This window comes from Saccoglossus kowalevskii, chromosome 3, assembly GCF_978046115.1.
Source record: "Saccoglossus kowalevskii chromosome 3, keSacKowa6.1, whole genome shotgun sequence".
Taxonomy (NCBI): Eukaryota; Metazoa; Hemichordata; class Enteropneusta; family Harrimaniidae; genus Saccoglossus; species Saccoglossus kowalevskii.
Window position 1 is genome coordinate 13186551 of NC_140643.1, and position 26345 is coordinate 13212895.

The window sequence follows — 26345 nt, forward strand, 5'->3', positions numbered from 1 at the left end:
TGCGTAAAATCACTAACCAGAGCGGACAGACGAAGAAGTGCATTTAAAATTAGTAACTCATGGTTGTAACGTAAAACGCGAGGGGGGTTGCCAAATGCGTGCGGATTAATACTGTATGTCTGGTCCGTGTTGTGTTCGTAATATATGTCACCGCTGCGGGCGCACTTGAATATTGTGCGCTTTCTAGAATTCGTGCGCAGCCATCGAAGCACCCCGGTGCACACAGCAGTCAACTGTTTACGTTATTTCATTTTGGAAGCATTCATTTTGATATGAAATACACAATGTTATTTGAGTTGGGGCTTCTGGGGACCGTGTTTTTTTATTTTTAATTATTCATATACAACTGGATACGTCAACCTTTCTATGTAGTAAAGTTGCATATTATTGGCGATCCGCTCCCCTAGTAGGATTGCCCTTAAAATCACTTTTGTTGGCGACCCGCTCCGCCAGGATTGGCCTTAAAATCACTTGTGTGCGTGGGTGTGTCTCTGTGTGTGATTTCCAGTGTCCGATTTGGCTCAAACTTGGCAGGTACCTTCACTCTATTTAGTAGGTAAAATATGAAAAACAATTATGGTCCACTGTTGCCATAGCAACAGCCCCGAAACTGATTTTTGAATAGCTTCACGCCGGCATTGTTACACTGTATCAACGTAAGTTCCAAATCAATTTTGAATAATAATAATAATAATAATCTTTATTGCATAATCATATCCTTATTTGAACATTGACTCAGAAAAGAAAAAAAATTACAATAAAGATGAAAAACGGAGGAAGTAACAAAAGGGAAGCACTAAAATAGAAAAGAATAATGCTAGTTTTGTTATTTTTTGGCTGTTAGTGCTTGTTAGCATTGTAATCAATTTATTAGTATTTGTGTTGTTGCAATGTATTACATTTATTTCCTATACTGTCGACAGTCCTCGGGCCTAATGTAATTGTGCTTCCTAGACATTCGAACGCCGTAGACGTTTGATGGGAAATGCGAACCATTTCACGCGAGGGACTTTAGTCCCGAGAGACTGTCCCCGTCTACAGGTTTCTAGTTGATATGAATAATTCATAGTTGATGCTGACGTCACGAAATAAATTATATTAACGTAATGTAGGCAAATGTATTCTAAATGACCCCCTGAATGCGTTGGTTGTCCACATTATCATGAACACAATGAATACGACTCAGGAAGAAATTTCAACAAACTAAGCGAGAGTTATTGGAAAGGTCGCAGGCATTTTCATCTAAGAAAATGACAACTGAAAGTGGGAGATCCTTGGTTTCGAAACGAGTTCTTTTTTGACAAGACGAATGTCAACACGGCACGCTGACGAACACATCTCTCCCCTCTGTGTGTTTGCGATAGTAACTCGCTGGTATTCTTTACAAGAAATATCATGGTAGTCTAAGCGCTCCAGCACTTTTATAATGTATTCGTCACAATTTGTTTGTGTCATGATATCAAAAACTGCTGTGGAAAGTGCCGCGATCGCGTATAGAATCCGTATAGTACAGTCAAAACAAACTTCGCGTAATTCGTGGGCGATCCTAGTAGCCAGCGACCCCTGACCCTTGTTACGATTGGCCACGATAAAATGATAGAATGATAAAATAAAAATCTGCGCGACTATTCATTTGCATATGAAAGTACCCGGATCTGGAAAGAAATCTTACCAGTGAATTGCAGCACCGGACAGTCGGTAGTGCCTAACAGCACTCCATACTTCCTGTCCCGGTGTTCGCAATTTATTCACACCTATTACGTTTATACACAATATTTAATAATAATAACAGATTAATATTAGGTACGACCGACTGTTGACAGTCTATTATTTAACATTTCAGTTCTCTCATTTTCATACAGCTTGAATTCACGTAAGAAATGCATTTCGTCTTAAATCTCATTTTGGTCGCAAGCAGTGCACGTTTTACCACTGCAAGGAATTTGTTTGTATGTTCTTTCTCTATTTCTAAATTATGGGCGCTAATTCTCAATTTTGTTAATGCTGCTCTATGTTTTGCATGTGTTACTGTGTGTGCGGGGGGGGGGGGTAGTAGAAAAATAATATATATTTTCTTAATTAACAATTTCTACTAGAAAGCGGGCCGTATAGATATTCAGTACATATGCAAACAGAAAACGTTGCCGTTCTAAACATACGACCTCACACGGTACAATCCAGACCAGATCTGATGTTCAGGTAGCCAAACAGTCAAACAGTTGTTCCCAATAACATCTACTAGTAGAATCGTTGTTTTTTTTTAGTACGTCTGCTGTTTGGAAATATTTTGATTTTCGTAACTTCAGGTCGAAAGAAAATATGGAAACGAAATGCCATTTGTTACAGACATTCGTGCATTTTGTTAGAGTAGATTAAACTGATGAAGCAATTTGGTAACTGGACAGTGATATCTAGATTCAAAATCTATTTTACCGTTCATCAAGCGTTAACAATGTCCAATTAATACATGAACACACTTTACAACTGTATAATAAAGTGGAATTCAAACAGTTCTATTTGAATTATCATTTAATTTATTTATTTATATCTTCGTTAGTTTGTGATCCATGTACAAGTACTATATATAATAATATACAAACAGTATAATGCAAGTAGGCCTCTAAATTTTGAAAAAGTCAACTTCTGTTCAAGTATCCACAGTAAATCAGACTAGACTAGCTCAAAGCTATTTTCTGATTTCATTTTTATTCCACCAACTTATTTGTATTCATCATCATTAGTAGTAGTAGTATAATTGTTATTTTTCATTTTTGTGATTTTATCGATACCATGTGATTATTGTATGAATAAACATTTATTTTTATATAACCATGTATGATTAGCATATGATAACATTTACGGCTTTCCATACATTTAGAATACCACGCTGATACCAGCTTCGCAAACGACAGGTGGGTAAAGAACAACAATGGATATTGCCGGCGTGCTAATTATACAATAACAATATTCCAGGTCTCCGCGAACAATTGGACCGGTAACCTAAAGCGCAATCGCAGTAAAAATAATGAACGATGAACTATAGTTCTATGGCGAGTGTAGGTGCAGGTAGTTTTTGTTCGTAAACAATATGCGTCTTCGACCTATCAATTACTACTGGAATGTATGGAATTCTTCACTTCTTTCGTTTTCATACTAGTGGTGTTATCAACTTACGCCATTCGATTCACTGTTTATATGGGATGAATGTTAATGTGATTCATTTCCTTTATACAACAATCCAAAATACATTCCAATTCACCAATTCCTATCATCATCAACATTTTCGATGATGGAAATTTAATCACACATTCCAATCATAGTCTGTAACAATATTCTCAAGTATATTCGAGTTTATAATCAGTCTATTGTGAGTTGGCTACATCATGTAGTTTGAGGGGGAAGTTAACTCCCCGCAGCTGGTTGCATTTCGTTCATAATATTGTGCAAGCCATGAATTATCGTTGTTGACGTTTGTTTTGTTACACTATCATACGTAGGAGGAGGTTCTTCCACGCTCTCTGAACACGTATTCAGATCGTCGTCATGTCCATGGCCACTTTCTACTATTATTCCACTATCTACACAATCATTGTACGACGGGGGTAGGTCGCAGTTACCTAGTACAGGGAAATAAAACGCAACTATTATATATATATATATTTGCTATAGTCAGCTTCGAAAATCGGGCGAACATAGAAGCAAAAACAGATCGTATTATTTTCATAATATAACTGCTAATATTATTTTAATAACATAGTTTCGTGAACTCAGACACTCGCTATTACGTTTCGAGGCCTGTATAAATTATAACATTTAATGTGACGTAATCGAGGGGCACATACTCTGGGAAATCTGTGTACAGCTATTCTGCAAAATCCTAAACTAGCGAAATATGCTCCATACATTTAATTCAACTGCATTCGCAATATTTATACGAATTACAATAATACACACACATGGATATCATTGGAATATTATGTTGATAAACCTTACAATATTTATTGAAAACAATTGCCCGTGAACTTGCTTCGATTTTCAATTTATTAAACAACAACAAATAACATTATGTTTTCAGAAGATAAAGACACTGTCAACTGGACAGAGAATAGCAAAATATCAAGACATTATAATAAATCTTACCATTATTCGTGTTACAATGTATTGATGCAGGGCAAGATCGTGAGCAGAACTTTCTAACGAATACACCGATCACTGAGCATATGACAGAAATGGCTACCATGGCACCAACAGCAGAAAACACGATCAGCATATTCTTATTGATATTAGCTGTTTGACCCATCTGGCATTTAGAGCTAGCTAAAAGAATAAAATTCCGAATTCGAAACATAACAAATCTAATAACATCAATTGGTCAGTGTATAATGTCAAATGTCAATTCAGACTTAACAGGGATTTGTGTGGTTCGAAACAATTTGCCAATCTGTGTTGCCATTCACCGGCATTCGCACGATATATTAAACACCTTTCAATATTGACATTATTAACACCGGTTCCGATAGTTCAGAGCATGGCAGTTTTGAACTTTTCAATGCCGCTCTTGTCTACGTAGATTTTAGACATCGCATTGTATCAACCCATCCATGAAATGTGACGGAGTGGGACAATAGTAAATACGTTGCTTACTGTGTTTACTGATCTGACCATAACAGTGGATCCAAACTGTAGTCAGCCATATAATGGTGACGTCCACAAGACAACGAACCATTCTATAAACAAACCAACGACTGAGAGAACTATTTATGCTACTCTAGTCGCATACTGAAACATATTCTCACTAGTAAACATAAATATAGGAAGGTACATGGCAGCGGTTCTTTTCATGACCAAATCATACAAAAACATTTTTCACCCGGTGATTCAATACGATTTATGAAAAAAAAATATATTTTCCAGTACTATAAGCTACTTAGTTGATACATTACAGATCATATAGGGTTCTAAATGGATAGTTATCTGAAGTTGTTTCGAGGCGCCTTTGTTTCTTTATGTTGATCAATAGTGCGAAAAACTAGGTCAGCTCAGCAATACATACCTATTACGCAGTTTGATTAGACAAGAAAGGGTCCTCTATTTTGCTCGATCTACATTCACTTGAGAGTAGTATCTAAATCACAGTATCGAGTATCGACTTGCCTATCAGGTGGTCTACAATAAGGCATGCGAAGTACAATACCAAAATCTGTAGACTTACTTTGCTATGTCAAACTATGCCAAACTTTCAATTTAATGGGCGTTGCCGATAGGTGACATCATTATAAGTCATGGGTCATTTTTACATGTATTTGAAGGACGAACAACAGAAACGATTATACTGATCATAATAGTAACACTATGGTCATGAAGTTTGTTAGATGGTGTAGATTGTTCTATAATAATCTCCATTGAGCTGTATTTGTTTATCACAATATAAAACACTGGTAATTACTGTAGATAACATTTACAATTACATTTGTTTTTATTGAAAAGAGGCTATTAATTGAAAAGCCCACATACATGTCGTAGAAGAGAAATTTCCGGGATAAAATAGACGTTTTTCCCCTAGACCCCGCTCAGGGTCATAAAAGGAATTTTTCCCGAGATATACGATGTGATTTGTATATGTTATTATTATACACCTGTCACCGTAACGCCATAAGTTACAGCGTGCCATAATTTTGCAGTATTTTACGGCGTATTTTCTTTCTACCATATAAGGAAATGCGAATTCCAAATATGGAATGATTACGCGCGTAAGCGTCCTCATGATAAAAACAAACATGGCTGCCATCGGGGTTTGACCGGACTCCACAAAAAGAAGTTCGCTGATTCTGTTCTAAACTTTTTGGATTTCGGCATTCCCATGATGTATCATTGGGAGGAAAAGATGTATAATAATAAGGTTATTACGAGGATACCACAAAGTATGAACTCAAACAGTACGCCGTACTGTCAGTCTCCGTGCATACTTTTCGGTATCCTCGTAATAACCTCATATTATTACACTTAAATAAAAATATCGGGTCTATGACATGTCTGCGAGATTCAAGTCTAAGAATGTTAAAATGCCTGAATAAATTGATATACTTATTAGAATGGAAGGATATTTGGTGAATTTAAAATTGAATTTAACCTTTCAAGTATGGTTATTAAGGTAGCGAGAGGGGAAAAAACAGAAAAAAAATTTTTTTCAAAAAATTTCGGATTATGAAACATTATATTGTGTACTTTCTTTATCTTTCGCTCAAATTTACTGTGCGCGATGCATTTGGTGCGTAATTTCAGTTTATTCTAAAAAATCTAGTTGTGGCTAAACACGTCCTCCATACATTTACTTATTTATATGACGGTAATATACCGCCATCTTGGTTGTTATGAGTCCCATATCTCGCGCATGCGTGGCGCGACGACCACAGTTTTTGAATGTGCCATCATCTGCATATTCGGTACTCACGAGCGCACCTAAATATATGGCGTGTTTTTCTGTAACTGTCTCATATACTCCGCTTCCCTCTGCGTGTAATGGTGGCAACACTGTTTATAGCTCGCATTCTTGTCGCAATTGACTAGGATACGCATGCGCATAAAGCAATTTTTCACTAAGACTCATAAATAATGTATTAGTTGAAATAGTTTTTACTAATATGTGATAGCCTCGTCCCACACAATACAAACTACTGATTTAGAAAATAATAAAACATTAAACAATTAAAGCGCGGTGATCGTCGCGCTGCGCATGTGCGACATTTGTGTTGATAAACACTGATTTTCCCACAATCTAATGCGCTCTCCAAATAGAAAGCACAAGTATAAAGTTTTGACCTGGGCGCGACTTGCAAACTAGTCGTGAACTGGCGTGAAGTGTGCGTAAACACGTCGTGACACATCGTGACTGCGTGCCATGTCGGGACGAGAATTTTGAAATGTTCAAAATTTTGGTCACGACAAACTTTAGCGACCGGGTCGTGAACTATGCGCAAACTGTTCGTGAACTCGTCGTGAACTCGTCGGGACGATGCGGGAGGATGCGTGCCAGTGCGTGGCAGTGCGCGCCATGCCACGACTGTCACGAATAGTTCACGAACAGCTCACGTCGAGTTCACGAGTAGTTCAAGACATGTTCACGAATTGGTGCGCGTCGCAGCGTGGCCGTACCTTCCCACTGACACGGTCACGTGTACTTCACGCATTGATGGCACGAGCAGTTCACGACTAGTTTACGCACTTCACGAACAGTTTGCGCATGACACGAGCAGTTCACAACAAGTTCACGAGCAGTTTACGACGAGTTCACGAGCAGTTCACGACTACTGCGCGACAGTGCCTTCTGGTCAACCATTCCCTGACCCACACTTTCCTTTGTGTCTTTCTTCGAGGTGGGGTTGCCTTTTCTTGCTCTTCTGCCTCTTCCAGCCTTTTCTGCTGCTCTTCAACAATGGCTAGAGCAGCTGCCAGGTATAGGCATCTTCTCTTCCCTGCAATGATTGTGTCTCTGACATTCAGCATGTTGTCTCTTCCACAGCCAATCCAAAAATGATCAGGGGTTGGGGAGGCCCCCTTTTTATATGGCGTGCCCAAGTCGGCACGACACCGTCCGAATTGCGCAAACTCGTCGTGCCAATGCGGGAAGTGCGTAAACTATGCGCAAACTATGCGTGAACTCGTCGTGCCAGTTCGTGTCAATGTGGACACTGATGGGCACGCATTCGTGAACTATTCGTGAACTCGTCGTGAACTATGCGTGAACAAGTCGTAAACAGTGTGGGAGCCTCCCAGTTCGTGCCCGAAAATGGCACGACTTGCCACGACAAAATCGTGGCCAAAAGTCGTGCAAGTGTCAGCCTGGCTTTAGTTTAGAACTTCCGCAAAGAATGCTGTATTTCATGAAATACTGTATGCTATGGTTGCTATGGTCTTTCGACAACATAATCTTTAGTGCGCTGCTCTATATCAGGTACTGTAGAATAACGGCGTATTGGATTTCATTCAAACAAGTGCTAAACCAAACACAGCATTCTGAAAAACAGATTGTATAGTCAAATAGAAATTGCACGATTTAAAAAATGGTATGTCGGACATTGATAAACATTTAATTAATTACAAACTCAGCTAATCGTCAACCTACTGCAATGTCAGTCGTACCAAACAGCTATAGCATTATGTTCGATGTGTCTTATTGCAGATACAAGCTATATGAATGTTCTCTATGTTTGAGCTGGTATTGCATATTCATTAGACTGGCAAAGTCGGGACTTCTTTTTTGTTTTACAAAAAAAATATAATTAATTGTCAATTTGGCCTTTTTAGCGTGATCGGGAAAACTAGCGTGACCGCGAAAGAAATCCCGACAGGACGCATCTGCAGGCATTTGACTGCTATTAAATATTCATGATGTCATTGATTATTCATGAGTGGGCGGGTGAAAGGTTGGGTCTCATTGGGTCACATTGGAAATAGCGGACTAGTCCACGCATGGAGGTAAATAAGAATTACCTCCATGGTCCACGGAAACACGTCTACTGCTAGTCGTATCTTGTAGTTTAAACATGTTTCACCTTCCATATTTCGCTTCGTCGCGGGAATAATTCAACAATCACATCGTCTGCTCGCGGTATTGTTGAGTGTAGATGTCAACTTGGTTCTTTTGCCACACGACCGCAAATCATACTGGCCTCTGGTTGGTTTAAAGAATACTACCCACTAACCTCATTAGCATAACTACGCGCTAAAAACCACCGTGTTTTTATGATGCCGATAGAGGGCGCAGTGGACGCTACCAGATTTCGCGGCGAGTGGGGAACACATTTTTTTAAATTAAAAATTACACCTATGTTTGAAAAAATCGCCCGACTGTGGCCAGTCTACATATTCATGATCGGTGATTGTAATCGGGTTGTAGCGTATAGCTTGCTCTCAGATTTAAACTTGCGACATCAATCAAACTTCTCCCTTGAAGCCATTCGAGTTTCCTCTCACTAGATTATCACTTTGTTGTCGGATTCAAATCATATTCTCTATCGTACGTCGACTTTTGGAGTCCGACTTCTCCAGAAGATTAGGTCATTCTGCCATTTATTTTACCCATGTATCTCAATACATCGATAACAGATTTTACATCCCTGTTAGAATAAACCCGACTGTTTAAGTCACGTAATTTTAAACTAAACTGTGAATTAATAAAAACAATAAATTGTGTGTTCCTCGAGGTTTCGAGACATATCTATCGAACAATGTGTCAACGTTTCCGAGAGCATATTCTGTTGCATTAAAGTCGGGCGAAAAGATTTGTGTGTAATGTATGGAATTGCCAATATGTAAAAGTTGAACCAATAGTTTACTACAATGATTATTGTTGACTGGTGAGTTATCACGACGTCATCTCTGACGAATGATGGCGTACTATCATATAGTAAGAAGTGTTCTGCATCGGGGTAAAATATAAAAAACGTGAGCGTGGCGCAATGATTAGCGTATCGCCTCGCCATTAGGCAAGTTGTTGGTTCAATTCTCGCAGCCGACTGTTCATTCAGCTGTATAAATCAGAGTATAGTCTGCCCTGCTTATCAAACATGCAAAATTATAGGTTAGGAGACTAGATCGCCCTCGCGCTGCACCAAAAAAATGAGGTGTCTGCAGTGACTTCCGGGTTCGGAGATGATGCCTGCTATGAAAATAATGTAAAAAAAGATGGTTTAAATTTTAAATAATGAGCTCTTTTAAAGTTATCAAAATATTACTTTCGATACAGCCATAAGCGGGAAAAACTAAATCATTAATATACACAAGCAAGAAGAATTAAACTTTATTTGTTAATACATGCTTTTTGTGATCATGTATATAGCAGTTTTCTATTATGAGAAATCAAACTACAGACACTTTAGCGGAGGGATTTATAACTCTCAAAAAAGGAAATTATTACGTTTGTCAACTGAAATTGTCTTGTCTCCGTCCGTAATGGCCGATATAATAGTTCTATATGATTACTTCTAACATCTGTGAGCTCAGCTCTCAATAGATCTGTCCGATGCGTTTCGTTTCTGTATTTGAGGGAGAATATAAAACAAATGTGTTCTGGGTTTGGATATTTACGAGGATATTTATCTCTCAATATGATCTGCACAACTCATTGTATTAATGCAATCGGTTATTCATTTAACATGAATAGTCGGGTAAGATGTAAGTTTCATATAGTGTCAATTATAAGTTGTAATTTATGTAGGTAGATACATGTACTAGTATTTTATTTATGTGTGTTCATTTGCCTGTAAGTATATGATTTATACTGGTCCAGGAGTGAACACTGCTGGTGGACGCAATTCTCCCGAGGGCAATCTTACCTGAGTTATTCATATCAAACCATACTATATAGCTTTACATATAGGTAGTTATATATAACATGTACATGTTTTTGTAATGTCCGAGATTCGGATTGTACATGTCCATATATTCACTGTGGGCGGTACGCTGTACATTACGCACCATTTTGAGCTGTTCTTTCCAGCTGACTCATTTTGTCATAGTCGGAAGCGAGTGTGCTCACAACCGCCCGATGATCGCAAGTTAGAATTCTCTGCTGCAGGCTGTATGTCTGGAACAACAAACCAACACCAGCCACGCATTGTACCGAGCAGTAATGATTTATCTATACTAGTAAATAGCGACGTCTGTAAACTAAATGGAGGCTACTTGATTTACAAGTTTTATATTCAATCGTGATAATACTTTTCTACCTCCTCCATGCAATAAATTATGTTGATCAAAACACTGCTGCCCCGGGAGTTTTTTTAGCCGAATAACATGTATCGCTTGATTAAACGTTTTATACTCTGGCACGTAAACCATCACCACACCTTCTAATTAATTCTTTCCAAACTTTACCGAGTATACATTGTAAACAAGGCAGGGTAATAATTTTTGTTTTGTCTTAATAGAAATTGAATTCGCTGAATACCATGTACGGCTTGGATAAACGCTTTATAGTCAGTCACGTAATCCCATTGCATGTATGCTCATTTCGTCGTCGCATGTAATTCTAGATGCATGCTGCATAATTATTGACTATAATTATAAAACAAATCACTTTATAAAATAGCAGAACACTTAATTAAAACAATACATATAAACATGTTGAAAATACGTATTGTAAATTTCAGAAACTGAGGCGTTGGGAGAGGTTGCTGGGTGGGCAAATGTTAGTCACCCATATCGCTAGACGCATCCGTCACATGTAATGGCGTCGGCGGGGTTAGAGCTTCCACAAATGAGCTTGTTTGAGAAGCATAATTATACACGCGTTTTTGATAATGACGTATTGGGTTTGGTTGTTGTGTATTTGGATAACAGATATTCTCATTAGTCGTCTCTGCTATTGTTACAAGCGTGTTTTTATCTGGAGTATAAGTACGGGACACATTTGGGTTTGAACTCCGGTGTTCTCATTGGTGTTCGTAACTAGGATACCAACAACAAACGCTATTTTACAGACTGGCGGGAGTCTATATTAAGACGATTCAATAAAAAGTAAGTTCCAATTGATTAATCCATGTAAGGCAATACCGTCTTTAGAACAGTCTCCCATTCGACAAGAAAACGACAGGTTTGCAAGTCCCCTTTACTGTTATATTCGGCGCAGCCCTCACGGTCACAGACTCAAGAGGAGGGGGCGTTTTCAACGTAGAAATGATTCGTTATTTCGTGCATTTATGGTCAGAAAACTAATGGAATATTTTCAAAGATCGCGATAACCCGGCTTTCGCCATTTACACACTCCCATGATATTTTATTTTATTGAAAAAACAAACAACAGACTTCATGAAAGTCTAGCAAATATCAAGTAATTGCATAATAAAAACATCAACGTGATTTGTGAACAGTGTATACTACATAAAAGGCGAAGCGTGATGTTTCATAAATTGGGGTGACCAGTTAAAACTAGCGTTCAAAATAAATGTAAACAAAAACATACGGGCCAGCTGGCGAGGCGCTTCCCAGGAACTGGTCATTTGCTTCTACCTTGTGAGGGGGGGGGGGCGAAACACGGGACAGGGTTGGCATTTTTATATACAGACTACACTGCAGCATGGAAATAGACGATGTGGTATTGCCGTTAAAGTGTGCATGATACACGCCACACTATATTCCTTGGCCTTCCAACTAACTAACATTTAACGATTGCATTCAATCAGATGCTGATTTATGAATAGTTTTTGTTCAGATAGCTTAAAATATACCGCTTGATTAAACAATTTGTATTCTGGCACATAATGCATCTGTTGCTATGTACGTATTATCAATTAGAATACGTCATTAATCAACAAACTCTTCACAACGGAGGAAAGGATCTGGTATACTCAAGCGTATCACGGACAGGCACATACCAGACTATGTGAACTATCATTGAACTTTCGTATTCTTGCAATTCCTCAGTTGTACGCTTTATTAGCATAATTGCCACGTAAACACGCTCTCCACTGCATTGATTCTGGGCACCTGGAAATTAGAACTGAAATATGTTAAGGGACTATACTAGTATACCTAAACCTGTATCAGAATAAAATCCCAACTTACCCATCAACTCCAACACTGAATACTTTGACCATTTTATAAAATTAATAAATAATTTAGAGAATCTGAATCATTCTTTAGTGTTTTCATATATTACCTTTTAGCTGTTTGTGTTTGCAGCAGTGAGTAAGTAATACTCGAGTTTACATTCAAACACCCCGTGATTTCAATGATCATATTACATGTACTTTGTCATCATTGATGCTGGGCAGTGGCAGCATCTATTCATTAAACACCAAATAACATTACATATTACATGACTTGAAAAAAGTGCCATGTGCCACATGCTGGAGAGGACGTATAAACATTATTAATACATTTTAAAGCTCAATATAACAATTGTTTTATTCACGTGCGAATGCGTTAATTATTTAAAGATTACAATGCATTATGTTAAAATATAAACTAAAACCAACTACCGATTTTGTTTTAAAAATCTGCTGAACATTCGACGAATTCGAATTTTGTAAATTATACTATTGATTGTCCTGGTTAATATATTTCATATTACCCACTTGTCGCATGGAATATCATTTAAAGCATTGTCATATTAACATATTAAATAGAGAGCCATAACAATGAGATTAGCATCAAACTTATTTAATCTACAATGGATTTCATGTACTTATTTCTTGTCCAAATGAAATCATGTAGTACCAATTCAGTATCAGTTGTTACAATACAATGACAATGAATCCAGTCAAGAACCATTTGAATTGATAACAGACTGAGGAATTATTCGTCACCAAACAGGCAGTGTATAATAGTGATAGTTTATGACATGTCCAATATATTTTTAAATAATTTGCATTAATATGATGCCAATGACATTTCCAGTCGTGCTGTACAGACCAAATATTGACATAAACGTATCAAAATCAGTCTTTAAATGGTATAGATAAACAGAAACATTTGCCCATTCAAGTTTTCGATTTCGTCGATTCACATGATTCGCATCACTACGACTGTAAGTTGATGCACTCTCAAAAACGAACGGAAGTACATGCATATAACATTTTCTGAACATATAAAAATCTAAAAAATCATTTTGTTTTGTTAGATATTAATTTACATATGGAAATTTAAATACAAAGTATACATCATTCTTAAAATGTCGCACTTTTATTTTCATGATGATCATTTTCAAAACGTTTGAACGGCTTTTACAATAATAATTTCCTTTCACTTGTGCAAATGGCACTACGAATTGTGTAAACAATCATCTTCAGTTCCTATGTGAAATTTAATTACAACCATGTTACAATGTTTTCAATCAAGATTCTGAAACTGTTTATCCGGTTAGACAAGTTTTAAAAGGTCATGCACAGCAATATACCCAGGTACAACAAATTTATATATGTCCACGTAGCCAGCTACAAACAGCCAATCAAATAATGTCTACTATGTGCCTATTTGGAGACACAGCCAGAATATGCCTTTACGTACCTTACACGTGGTTACATAAATGCATTAATCCACGAGTTGGGCTCCACACAAGTGCCGAAATTTATAGCTGTATTGAGTTTGATGTTTATTTGTGCTAATAGTATATGGAAGTGATAGACTCGATTATTTTTATTACCGTGCAACAGAAACAAATTTATCGGCAAAAATGTAGCATGATTTCATGGAAAAAATAATGTTATTTGTAGATGGGTATTATCATGCTGAACATAACAAAGTACAATGTTTAAAAATTACATTGATTGAAAAGGACAATTTTAAGTAGTCTCAATATACAATTTAAAATACGTGTAGTTTTATGGTAACTAAAATAGCTTCATTAAAGTCAACATTGTCTGAATATAAACTCATGTAACAATAACTAGAAGAGAAGGTTACACCCACGTACGTTATCGTGCAATAATTAAGATACATATGGTTGTTAAAATAAGTATTTGGTGTGTTGTGTTTTAAGTACGATTTCTGTAAATTATTTTTAACTTGACATAAAGCAATCTACAATAACGTTAAATCTTTGGCAGAGTAATCAAAATTAAAGTGCTTCTGATTGTATTTTGGGTTAAACAAGTTAAAATAACTGAATAAGTGAATGATAAAAACAAAAATATATATATTGGAAAAAAATAATAATTAATTTTCGTATAGGGATGTCAAAACACTGTACATATCATAATAACATGACCTAGTAGTAGTTAATGTGCTAAATGAGTTGAGAAGATTAAGTCTATTTCTAGAGTTCAATAGTAGAAACTGTGATGGTAATTGTTCTCAACAAACGCAAACACGTTTCAGAATAATATTATGGGATACAGTAAATTTAATTTCATGTGCGATGTGTCATACATATTGACCTTTTGAGCGTCATTTTTCTTAGCTCAAATTAGGGTAAATTTGTTTTCTGTAATGTTCACTTAATTCAATCTTAATTTTGGACCAAACAAACAAAATGTCACATTGCGTCTAATTGGAAATGTTCGGAGGAATTTTATGAAGAAAAGACGAGACTAACTATCTATTTTGAGATGGAGTCTGAATTAAATCTGGAACTCAAGGGGCTAAATTGCTCCCAGATTATAAATTATATTTTTGTATCTAAACCTTTGTGGGAAATTGGCTGGCGAGTTATTGTTGTTTACGGTCAAACACCTGCCCGCTTGATATAGAATATCCACTGTTATCTATACATAACCCATATACGAATGCTATTTTTAGGTTTCTGTGACTATTTCAAACAAATGTATTCTACAGTACGTTGGCAGTTATATTAAATATGAAGAATATGGAAAACCTTGCACTGCTGTAGATTTGAGGCTTTTCTCAAATGTGGTATATGAACATAATATTGCCAGAGCTTGTAATTTTGAATAAGTACACTCCACTCCTGTTAATATTATTATGAGTTGTAACCAATCATGTACTCATATATAAACATACAATGAAAACGACCGGAACTGTGTTATTTCATGATTCGTTTATAAGATAATAAATCGAGGTATACCACGAGTCTAATGCAATAATACCGTCTGCGTGACAGCAATGAACCAGGTCAGACAATATATTGCGGGAGATGAACGAGTGATCAACCTGGTCATACATAGAAACAAAAATAAACACAACAATTGAGTTTAGCAATTCCAGAATCTTGGTTTGTGTAATAGGTCAGCAGCAGAATAAAGTTAAATATCTTCATGATGTTCAGCCACTCATTACTGAGGATTGTGTCAACACTTTGAAATGCCGATAAGCCGAGTTAACATGAGGAAGACATGAGTCGATTTCAACAATTGTTTGAAACTGAATTTTCGGTCATTAGAGGCTCGATAAATACAATGTAATATAGAAAGTGTTTCCTTCATAATGTGGCTGCAATTTCAATGACAAGATTGTCTGAATCAAGTCTAGGTGTGTTTGAAAAACGCTGCCACCACGCTGACTATCTCGTTCTTTGCACAGCTAATCTTCATATTGGAATTGATTGTTCAATCGTGTTTCATTTGTAAATTGAATATAACTATCCCTACCAGGGCACAATAGAAAAAAACACAGAGTTTGTTAACTTTGTGGTATAAACTGTAACTCTAAGCAGAAAGCCCAAAGATTGACAGAACTGTGAAGCAGTGAGTATCGACTGATGTTAATATCAACTTCTGCTCAAGTGGAAATGGATACATCAAACGAGTTGGAGAGCACTGGAAGAGGGCTCTAACAGCATCTACTGGTATACCAAAATTCAAAATCACCAGATAATATTAACACTTGCAGGGTGGTTGTGATAGTAAGATTTCCACCAGCTAGATCAATTTGGATCATTATTCAACAAATCAATACAGGTACATGGCAACACTTCACAATGTTATTCCTTGATACCTCCTAATACAACAGCAGATCCGAATCATGACTCAAAAAGCTGACACCAGCTTGAATTGCAGCATCATGTTTCAAGTTAGTCTTCTGTTGCGTTATGTCTCCAACTTCCCGCACCGCCATTGAAATACCATTGACAGTAGTACATGTAAAACTGGTCTTGATGAACTCCTTGAGCAATATAGGTGCCGATGTCAAAAGAAAGAGATGTTTCCCAGGGAGAGTGATTTTCTTGAACTTTGACTGTTGATTTATTTCTTTTTGCCAACCATCCACCATGTATGGCTTGATAAACTCATCTTTACTGCCTACAAAAACAGTCAGATCACACGGCAGCTGTGTAAGGTGGGCATATTTGTACGATTTGCAAATTTCCAGTCCTGCTTCAAAACATGGCAGTAGTCTTGCCAATACAGCTGAGTTGTTTAATACAGCATCATCTATGAATTTGAATGCTCCATATTCTCGTAAAATGTCTGAGATATTGGATGACGTGTATAGAGCTGCAAATGGAACATTGTAATCATTGGGATGTGGATATGGCATTGATGGAGCATACCAGCCACCGACAAACAGCTGGACTGGACACATACCATACTTAGCAATTATGTAGTGTGCTACTTCAAATGCAATCAAACCTCCAAGACTGTGGCCATAGAAGATATGCTTTCCTGTCAAGAGTATTGGCTGTAACTGATCACCGATAAGTGAAACCAGATTTTGTAACTTCTTTGTAGGTTTCTCGCTTTCTCTGCCTTCCCACCCTGGGGGCTGGACAACTACTGTCTGTATACCATGTTTATGCAATGATTGGTACCAATGCTTGAATACGGAAGTTCCTCCACCATTAGGTGGGAAACATACTAGCTGGAAATGACATTCCTTCTGCGGCCCATCAATTACAAAAAGCTTGGGAACACTGCGTTCTTGAATTGTAACCTGCTTATTTTCTGAGCTGCTGCTCCCAAGCACCTTATAATATATTTCTTCACTTAAACTATTGATTGTCATTTGGTCATTCAGAAGCTCAACTGGTTGAAGTAAGACACCAAACAGATTTGTTAATACAGAACTCATTTCTGCTGACATCATAGAATCAAGACCAAGTGAAAAAGGAGAAACATTAGTTTGCACCTCCCCTGATATTCCAAGAACTCGTCTCAAATAATCACAAACATGTTCTTCTATTATTCTGATGGCTGATGATAGATCTTCTGAACGAATTTTGTTCACCACATTATCATTAGAATCTTCTAAGTATTTGTCTTCAATTGTGATTAGCTTTTTAAAGATAGAAAATAGACCGGGATCTCCCTTCAAGTGATTGATGATCATGTGTTTATTCATATCGTAGTATTTCTTCTTATTGTACATTGATGTAATTCCTAGGGCTGTGCATTTTGCCATGATTGCGCAACCAAGGACATAGAGAAGTTGTGCAGGTGACATACTCTTCACTCCTTTTGCATCCCATATAGCAACATACCCCTTTCTGGCAGCAAACCCGGTTGAATTGATAACCCCTGCATGCAGAACTGTGGCTGGCAGACCTTGACTCCTTCTCAGCTGACCCAGACTAGTTAAGAACATGTTTGCAGAACAGTAGCTAGCTTGGCTTGAGTTTCCAATTAGCGCAATAATTGATGACATCATGACAAAATATCTGATTGGGAATTCAAACTGCTTGATGAGTTGATGTAGAAGAAGAGCGCCATATGCTTTTGCCGCCATCACTGAATTCCACTCTTCTTCAGTAATATCCTTGAGTAGGTTGTCGTGGAAAACTACTGCACAATGGAATATTCCTTCTAATGCTGGTATTGTTTCATTCTCTTTGATCTTGGTAAAGGCGTTTTCAAGTGAATTTCTGTCTGTTACATCTACTCTCATTGGTAGTATACTGACATTTGTTCTTTTCTGTATTGTATCAAATTTATGTTGAGCTTCTACATCTGGTGCACTTCTTGAGAATGTAATGATATAACCAGCTCCACTATTGGCAAGCCATTGCACCATCTCTAATCCAAACCCTTTGTTACCACCAGTAATCAAATAAGCTGCTTTGGGATTGAACCTGATATCACCATCATCCATATCAAGCAAGACAGGAACTTCCACCTTATCAACAGCTATGACTGTCATATTCAACTCAACATTCCTAAATGCAGAAACTTCAGATAACAACTTGGTAGGGGACTCTGACTCACATGTTGGTGATATATCACCATGGCGAAGTAGAAAATGCATGAGTTCTAGCATTTTTTCTTGAAAGATCACGCACCCTTGTGCCTGACTATGAAACATTCTAAAATCTAGACTCAGTACTTGTATGTGAGATGGGAACTTTACTAAATTTCTTTCATGGAAGAAAAGGATTTTTCCAAATGGATTCAATTTAGAACATATCAGGCTAATTTGCTCTTGCTTCAGTTCCTCACCATGTCTCAAGATTATTAGATCAAACTTGTCAAGCTGACTGATAGGATGCACACTTTCGCCTCCATTCACAAGGGCACTTGTTTGTCTTCCCAAATTTCTGCTGGTCTGTACATGCACACCCAGTAATCTTCCTATGTTTGTTATGGTTGTTTCAGATTCATCAATCTCATCATTTACATACATCAATATTGTAGATTTGTCATGTACTTGGGCAATGTGTGTCAATGCAAGGTATGGTAGCAGTTGTTTTCTAGCAATATGAACAGCAGCTACACAAGATATTTCGTCTGGTACCTTGCAAATGTATTCCTCATTGATGATTATTTCAGATGACAAACAGTCTACCAAGCCAATCACTCTTTCTCCAGACATATGAGCTAATGCATTCTGGCCTTCTTTTGTTATTTTTCCAGCGAATACATTCACATTGTCTTCTAATGCTGATTCCTCTTGGACTATGAGTGGCATAAATGCTTCAACCTTGATCTTGACTTTGCCTTGCTGCACATCACCAAGGTCAGTTGATTCATTACTGAAGTGGAAGTCAGCATCACTCATTTCCATCCTCCATTTATCTGCTGTTACTCTACCAGTGTAAGTCGATTTTGGTTCAACCAGCAATCTTGGTGCATATAAGTCAAATATTATGTCTGTCTCAGGGGTTTGTCCAGATTCTGTACTTCTGCAAGGTCTGAGTGCAATCTGATTTTCAAATGGCAGTGGTCTTTGGATTAGATTTGATACATTTTCTGCTAATTTAGAAACATCACAGTGCAATGGAAGGTCAACTGTTTTGACTGGAAACTCAGGATCTTCATGCATAATGGTTATACCAACTGCTTGAACTCCAACATTTGAAGGTATGGTTTCTCCATATTCAGCAACAGCTTGGGAACATCGTGTTAACAACCACAACGTTGGTGGAGACTCTACTTCAACTTCAAGTTGTTTAAGTATACTGTATACATTTACAGCAAGGATTCCCCCAACTGACTGGGTATGCGTGAAACTCCTCCAGGAATTTAGTGAGTTCAAATCCTGGTCAACATCCAATGATGATGCTATGATAACATCAGTCGGCATAAACATATTAATGGCCTTCTTCAACTCACTATTCCATTCCCTTTTGTCTTCTGGGGTGTATGATGAAGTAATCATTACTTTAACTCCATTTGACTGGAGCATAACTTTCAAGAGTTGGGAAAAACCTTGCAGATCAGGGATAACCAGAACAGCTTTTGCTTCATTAATGGGAGTCAATGTTATATTTTCTATAGCTGTCTTATCGGGTTGTAGGTTTTCTGTGAGCCCTTCTTCTCTTATGTATTTGACAGGAGTGACTTCAGTAGAAGAAATTTTCTGCCAGCTTACCGACCACAGCCGAAGCTGTTCTGTTGAAGATAAAATCTTTGCAAATTTCAAATGTTTCATCAAGCAGAACACATCGCCATTGATTGCATCAGTCATTACAGCATTACAAACATATTCATTCTGGTCATTTTTATCTACTTCAATATGACAGATTATTGAATTAGGTACCATTCCCTTGAATTTCATCTCTCCGATCGAGTGTGGTACACCAAACACTGGATCAAATGGTATTCCATTTTCATCTGCTTCGTTTTTATCTTTAGCCAGCTGGATAACTGCAAATGTCTGGAACACTGCATCAAGGTAGGCTGGGTGGAATATGTACCTCTTACCCTCCCTCTTTACAGCTAAAGACCTCTCAGCAAAGAGCAGTACCTCTGAAAAATCAGCATTGTGTAGAATACTGTTAACAGAGTGGAAGGAATCTCCTAAGTTAAATCCACTTTGAGCAGCTTTCAAATAGAATCCATCATGAGAAATCATCTGTTGACATCTGTATCTAACTTCTTTAAAATCACACTTTGAAGGATGCCAAGCGTTGGATGAATTACCATTATCCATCATCAATTTGACATCACCTGTTGCATGTAATGTCCATTGATTCCTATTCTTGTCTTTGCTTCTGAGTGAAAACTTTGAATTCTCTCCATCTTTTTCCAATGTAGTTTCAAGTATTGCACTAGAAGATGGTGCATATAGGAATCGTTTAAAAACTAAATTCTGCAGATGTATCTCAGTATCATCAGTAGACATAGATCTGGATGCTGCTAATGCAGTTTCAACATATGCAGTTGCTGGTAAAATAACATTGCCTTGGGCAATATGATCATTCATCCATGGAAGAACAACTTGAGAAATCTCAGAATTCCAGACACGGGTCTGAGAGTTGGAAAATGAAGATACTTCTAGTTCTTTGCCAAGTAAAGCATGGTTTTCCATCGGGAATCTATACATACTCCTAATGATTTTGGTTTCAACAGTGCAGTGTACTCGTTGCCATGGATAAGTTGGGACTTGTACCAGTTCACATTTTTTGCTACAGAATAATACTTGTAGATCTACCTGGCAGCCTTCAACAAATAGTTTCCCTAGTGCCTGGCACAAATGAGTCATGTCATCTGCTAAAGACTGTGTATCTTTCGGTCGTTTTATTGAATGGGTCACAGAAAACTTACTAGGTTGTGGCTTCATCATTAGTGCAACTTCATTCATAGGAGGAATTAATGCTGGATGGGGTCCGATTTCCAGAAAACAAGTATAGCCTTCATTCACGAGTGTTTCAATGGCTGTCATAAACTTGACTTGGTATCGTACATTTTTCCACCAGTATTGGGGATCCATGATATTCTCAGAAGATATGTATTGTTTGGTGACTGTTGACATCATAGGAATAGATTGAGTGTATAATCCAACATTTCTCTTCTTGTGTTCAGAAAGAAACTTCAACTTTTTCAGAAATCTCGTTTTGATGGCTTCTTGCTGATGACTGTGAAACGCATTATTGACTTTTAAGATCATGCTTTTAATACCATCTGCCTTCAATTCTTCACTAAATTGCTTAATTGCACTTGTTTTACCCGAAATTACAATCTGCAAGGGACTATTTATGGCAGCAATATCCAATTCATCATTGAGATTACTGCTGGCTAATCGATCTTGTATTACTTCAATGGAATGTAGTACTGCTAGCATTGTACCAGAACCACTTGTCTTCATCAATTGCTTTCCACGATTATAAATTATACCTACAGCATCTTCTAGTGTTAGCAGACCAGCCGTGTAAGCTGCTGCTACTTCACCAACACTATGACCAACAATAACATGTGGATTCACGCCACAAGATCGCCATATTTCAACAAGCCCAACTTGTACTGCAAAAATAGAAGGTTGGGCAATTTCTGTAAAAAAAATTGTGAGAAATGTGTATGATTATTGGAATGAATATAGCATATATAGATTAAAGGTTCTATAAGTTGCCAGAAGCGTTTTAGTATTACATATGCCTTTTGTAATGGCAGCTGCATCACCTGCCACCATAGTGGGCAGCACCTCATATCAAATAAAATTTGATGTAATGTTAGCATATCTATTAACCATTATACAATCTATTGTGACATACCTTCCTATTAATCAGCATATATTTCTATTTTAGACAATATTGTTAAGCTAGTTCTAAACTGATTGACAACACCTTGGTGTATTTGTTTGAGTTAGTCCTTGTACTATTTTTAAAGATAACAAAGTGTTGTAATCGAATACTTTATTACACTTACCTGTACTGGCTATGGCATCTGGGTTAGTTTCTTGCATAAGCAAGTGTACAAGTGACCACTTAGCGCCCCATTTATGAAGAATCATGTCAATTTTCTAAAAATACAGAGATAAGTTGCTTTTGTTAGAACACACAATGAAATCTCACTAGCCATGAAAGAGCCAACAACTTTATAAAGTATATATATATTCACATATTTACCTTTATTGTATCACGAAAATGCGGAACGGAATTCATTAGCTGCCGTGACATTCCCCACCACTGAGTACCCATACCGGAAAATACAAATACTATTGGAGTTCTGTCGTCATTAGAAGTGCCTTCAACACAATTAGGTGATGGCTTTCCATCTCGTCGTTTTCTCAGTTCTGCAATGGCATCTTCTCTTGTTCTTGCTATTATTGCTATTCTATATGAATGATGCTGTGACTTCATACTAGCTGTGAATGCAGCATTTATAAAATTGGTGTGGTTTTGTCCAATCTCATTCTCCAAATAACTAATCCAGTCTGCCACGCAATTCACTAATCCTTCTTTTGTTGCAGAAGAAAGAACTAGAAGTATTGGTAAAGATACTTCATCTCCAACTATGGGTCCTATCATTTCCTTCTTTCTTGTCTTTGGCAGTCTTTTCTCATTGGGTGGGTTATATGCTTCAAATACCAGATGTGCATTTGCACCCCCAAACCCAAAAGAACTGCAGCCTGCTAGAAGTTTGGGAGAACTTGGCCAATTTATTATAGATGTTGGCACTTTTATCCCGTTTGTCTTAAAGTCTATATTGGGGTTACCTTCTTTAAAGTGTACTACTGGAGGGATCTGTTTGTGCTTCAAACTAAGTGCAACTTTGATGACACCAGCTACACCTGCAGCACCTTCACTGTGACCAAGGTTCGATTTAACAGACCCAATATAAAGTGGTCGCTTTTCTACTGGCCTCATTTTACCCATGGCTTCCCCTAAAGCATTGGCTTCAGTGGTGTCTCCAACTTGAGTTCCAGTACCATGTGCTTCAATATATTGTACATCATGTGGATCTACCATCGCGTGTTTGTAGGCGCAACTAACAAGGCGTGTCTGAGCGTCATAACTAGGATTTGCAATACCAGGGGTACGTCCGTCATTAGTAAGGGCACCTCCTCGGATTACAGCATACACATTATCCCCATCATTGACAGCTTTTTCCAAGGGTTTCAGAAACACCATACCAGCACCTTCACTCCGGCAATAACCATCAGCTGAAGCATCAAAGCTCTTACATTTCCCGTCTGGTGACAACATACCAGCTTGACAAAATCCTATACTAGTTCCAGCTTGGAGGATTAAATTCACTCCCCCAGCAATAGCCATTTCACAGTCACCATTTCTAATAGCTTCACATGCAAGATGTATAGAGTAAAGTGATGAGGAACAAGCTGTATCTACTGTGAAGCTTGGTCCTTTGAAGTCAAATTCATATGAGATTCTGTTAGATGGCATGCATGAGTTGGTACCTGAGTTTGTATACTGGGTAATGTTGTCAAATGGATATAAAGACATTGATGAATACTCATTGGCAGTAGAGCCAACATACACGCCTGTATTTGACCCTCGTATTGAAGATGGTTTTATTCCAGCATCCTCCAGTGTTTCCCAAACCACTTCAAGTAGAATTCTCACTTGAGGATCCAAGTTATTCGCTTCATCTGAAAGATGAAATAAATAGTCATTGCTGTAATAATGTAATTAGGTTCTCCCTATAGTATTGGGATATTTTTTGAGACTACAGCCAACACTTGAAAATTAAAATGTATACCTGGAGGAATCTTGAAGAATTGTCTGTCAAAGGTGTAAACATCTTGTGTTAGGTATCCACCACATTTGTTGTACATCTTACCCAACGTTTTCTTGTCTGGCCCCCCAGGATAGATAAAAAATGACGTATCTAGTCTGAAATAAAAAAAGAAATGATGTAGTATTATTGATATATTGACCAATAGTTAGACTGTCGACAGTCCTCCGGCCTGATGTAATTGTGCTTCCTAGACATTCGAACGCCGTAGATGTTTGATGGGAAATGCGAAACATTTCACGCGAGGGACTTTAGTCCCGAGAGACTGTCCCTGTCTGCAGGTTTCTAGTTGATATGTATAATTCATAGTTGATGCTGACGTCACGAAATAAACTATATTAACATAATGTATGAAAATGTATTCTAAATGACCCCCTGAATGCGTTGGTTGTCCACATTATGAACATAATGAATACGACTCAGAAGGAAACTTCAACAAACTAAGCGAGAGTTTTTGGAAAGGTCGCAAGCATTTTCGTCTAAGGAAATGGCAACTGAAAGTGGGAGATCCCTGGTTTCGAAACAAGTTCTTTTTGACAAGACGAATGTCAACACGGCACCCTGACGAACACATCTCGACGAACACATTTGTGATAGTAACTCGCTGGTATTCTTTACAAGAAATATCATGGTAGTCTAAACGTTCCAGCACTTTTATAATGTATTCGTCACGATTTGTTTGTGTCATGATATCAAAAACTGCTGTGGAAAGTGTGGCAATCGCGTATAGAACTTTGCTTAAGTCGTGGGCGATCCTAGTAGCCAGCGACCCTTGACCCTTTTCACGATTGGCCACGATAAAATGATAGACATCTGCGCGACTATTCATTTGCATATGAAAGTACCCGGATCTGGTAAGAAATATTACCAGTGAATTGTAGCACCGGACAGTCGGTCGTGCCTAACGGCACTTCATACTTCCTGTCCCGGCGTTCGCAATTTATTCACACCTATTACGTTTATACACAATATTTATTAATAATAACAGATTAATATTAGGTACGACCGACTGTCGACAGTCTAGCCAATAGTATAATAAAACTATCTATTGTAATTATGATTATTACTGCTGATGGTGTAGGGCACATGGTGTCAGAAATGGAAAGGTATCAACAGAATGTATGTATCATGAATTTGTATTTTCAAGAAATTAGTCGAAGAAATGAAACTTTGACAGACGGGTAAGAAAACAAAGATTTGTTGTTAAGACACACATTTTTCTTAGGACTGTTATGTTATTTCCGAGGGTGTTGCTGAATATTGCAGAATAAGATCTGTTCATAAAAGTCCCGAATCAAAAGCTTTAATTATATTTAGGGAATTTAGGGAGAAGTAAAGTATTGAAAAATTGATTATATGTGAAAGCGAGTTTGTGGGGAACGTTTAATGTTCTGATACAGGTTTTCGCCCATTCCCAGTGACACTGAAGAAACTCACGGTTCTCGATGAACACAAACTCCGTTTTATTTCAACGGAACGGTTTACAAACACTTGTTACATCAGCGACATCTTGAACATTCTAGAAAAACCTACCAACGAGGCTCGAACAGTATCATGGGTAATGGAAGAGTATGGAGAATTTATCTTACAAATCAGAGTGAAATCATCGCGAATGACAATAACTGTAGAATAGCTGGTGCATAAATTTTGTAATAAACGATTTCCCGATATCAGAGTGTATACACAAATAAATCACGAATCTTGTACAATGATATATCCTGAATGTTTGTTGTTCAATAATAATAATTCAGTCACGATGTTCATAACAACTCTCATAATGCGCTCTGAAAACCCGAAAGTTCTAACTAAGAATTATTTCTCATATTTGAACTTCGCTAATGTTCATAACAATAATTGAGACTCTAATATAATAACTAGACTTTTGGAACAAATGTCAACATAAAAATCGATAAATAAGAAGTTTGTTCTCGGCTCCTGGTGAACGTGACCCCAGGTCATCAGTGTTACTAAAATAGCCACTTAAATTAGCAGCACTACATAGCAGGTTTTCCACACCCTCCCCCTATTAAAGTTACCTTAACT

At 37.5% G+C, this 26345-nt stretch overlaps 2 protein-coding genes across 2 annotated transcripts; both read right to left on the reverse strand.

The window, feature by feature from the left end:
- Positions 1 to 2511: 2511 nt before the first annotated feature.
- Positions 2512 to 6273, reverse strand: LOC146747488 (uncharacterized). Its single transcript, XM_085497564.1, has 4 exons — positions 5054 to 6273; positions 4645 to 4727; positions 4141 to 4317; positions 2512 to 3617 (listed from the first exon to the last, which is right to left on the reverse strand). The coding sequence occupies exons 2-4, from the start codon at positions 4724 to 4726 to the stop codon at positions 3403 to 3405; spliced, it is 474 nt and encodes a 157-aa protein (XP_085353690.1). The 5' UTR covers position 4727; positions 5054 to 6273; the 3' UTR covers positions 2512 to 3402.
- Positions 6274 to 12888: 6615 nt separating this feature from the next.
- Positions 12889 to 25811, reverse strand: LOC102806462 (uncharacterized). Its single transcript, XM_085497292.1, has 5 exons — positions 25801 to 25811; positions 24267 to 24400; positions 22673 to 24156; positions 22473 to 22566; positions 12889 to 22097 (listed from the first exon to the last, which is right to left on the reverse strand). The coding sequence occupies exons 1-5, from the start codon at positions 25809 to 25811 to the stop codon at positions 16396 to 16398; spliced, it is 7425 nt and encodes a 2474-aa protein (XP_085353418.1). The 3' UTR covers positions 12889 to 16395.
- Positions 25812 to 26345: the final 534 nt, after the last annotated feature.

Bases quoted from the DNA above. Each gene is read 5' to 3' on its own strand.
- LOC146747488 (XM_085497564.1), bottom strand. From the start codon at position 4,726: ATGGTTCGTTGTCTTGTGGACGTCACCATTATATGGCTGACTACAGTT. The intron at 4,318-4,644 runs GTAAGCAACGTA...TTATTCTTTTAG, and splicing joins TGGTCAGATCAGTAAACACA to CTAGCTCTAAATGCCAGATG. The intron at 3,618-4,140 runs GTAAGATTTATT...TCCCTGTACTAG, and splicing joins ACATTGTAACACGAATAATG to GTAACTGCGACCTACCCCCG.
- LOC102806462 (XM_085497292.1), bottom strand. The intron at 24,157-24,266 runs GTATACATTTTA...TTCATCTTTCAG, and splicing joins ATTCTTCAAGATTCCTCCAG to ATGAAGCGAATAACTTGGAT. The intron at 22,567-22,672 runs GTAAATATGTGA...CTGTATTTTTAG, and splicing joins ATTTTCGTGATACAATAAAG to AAAATTGACATGATTCTTCA.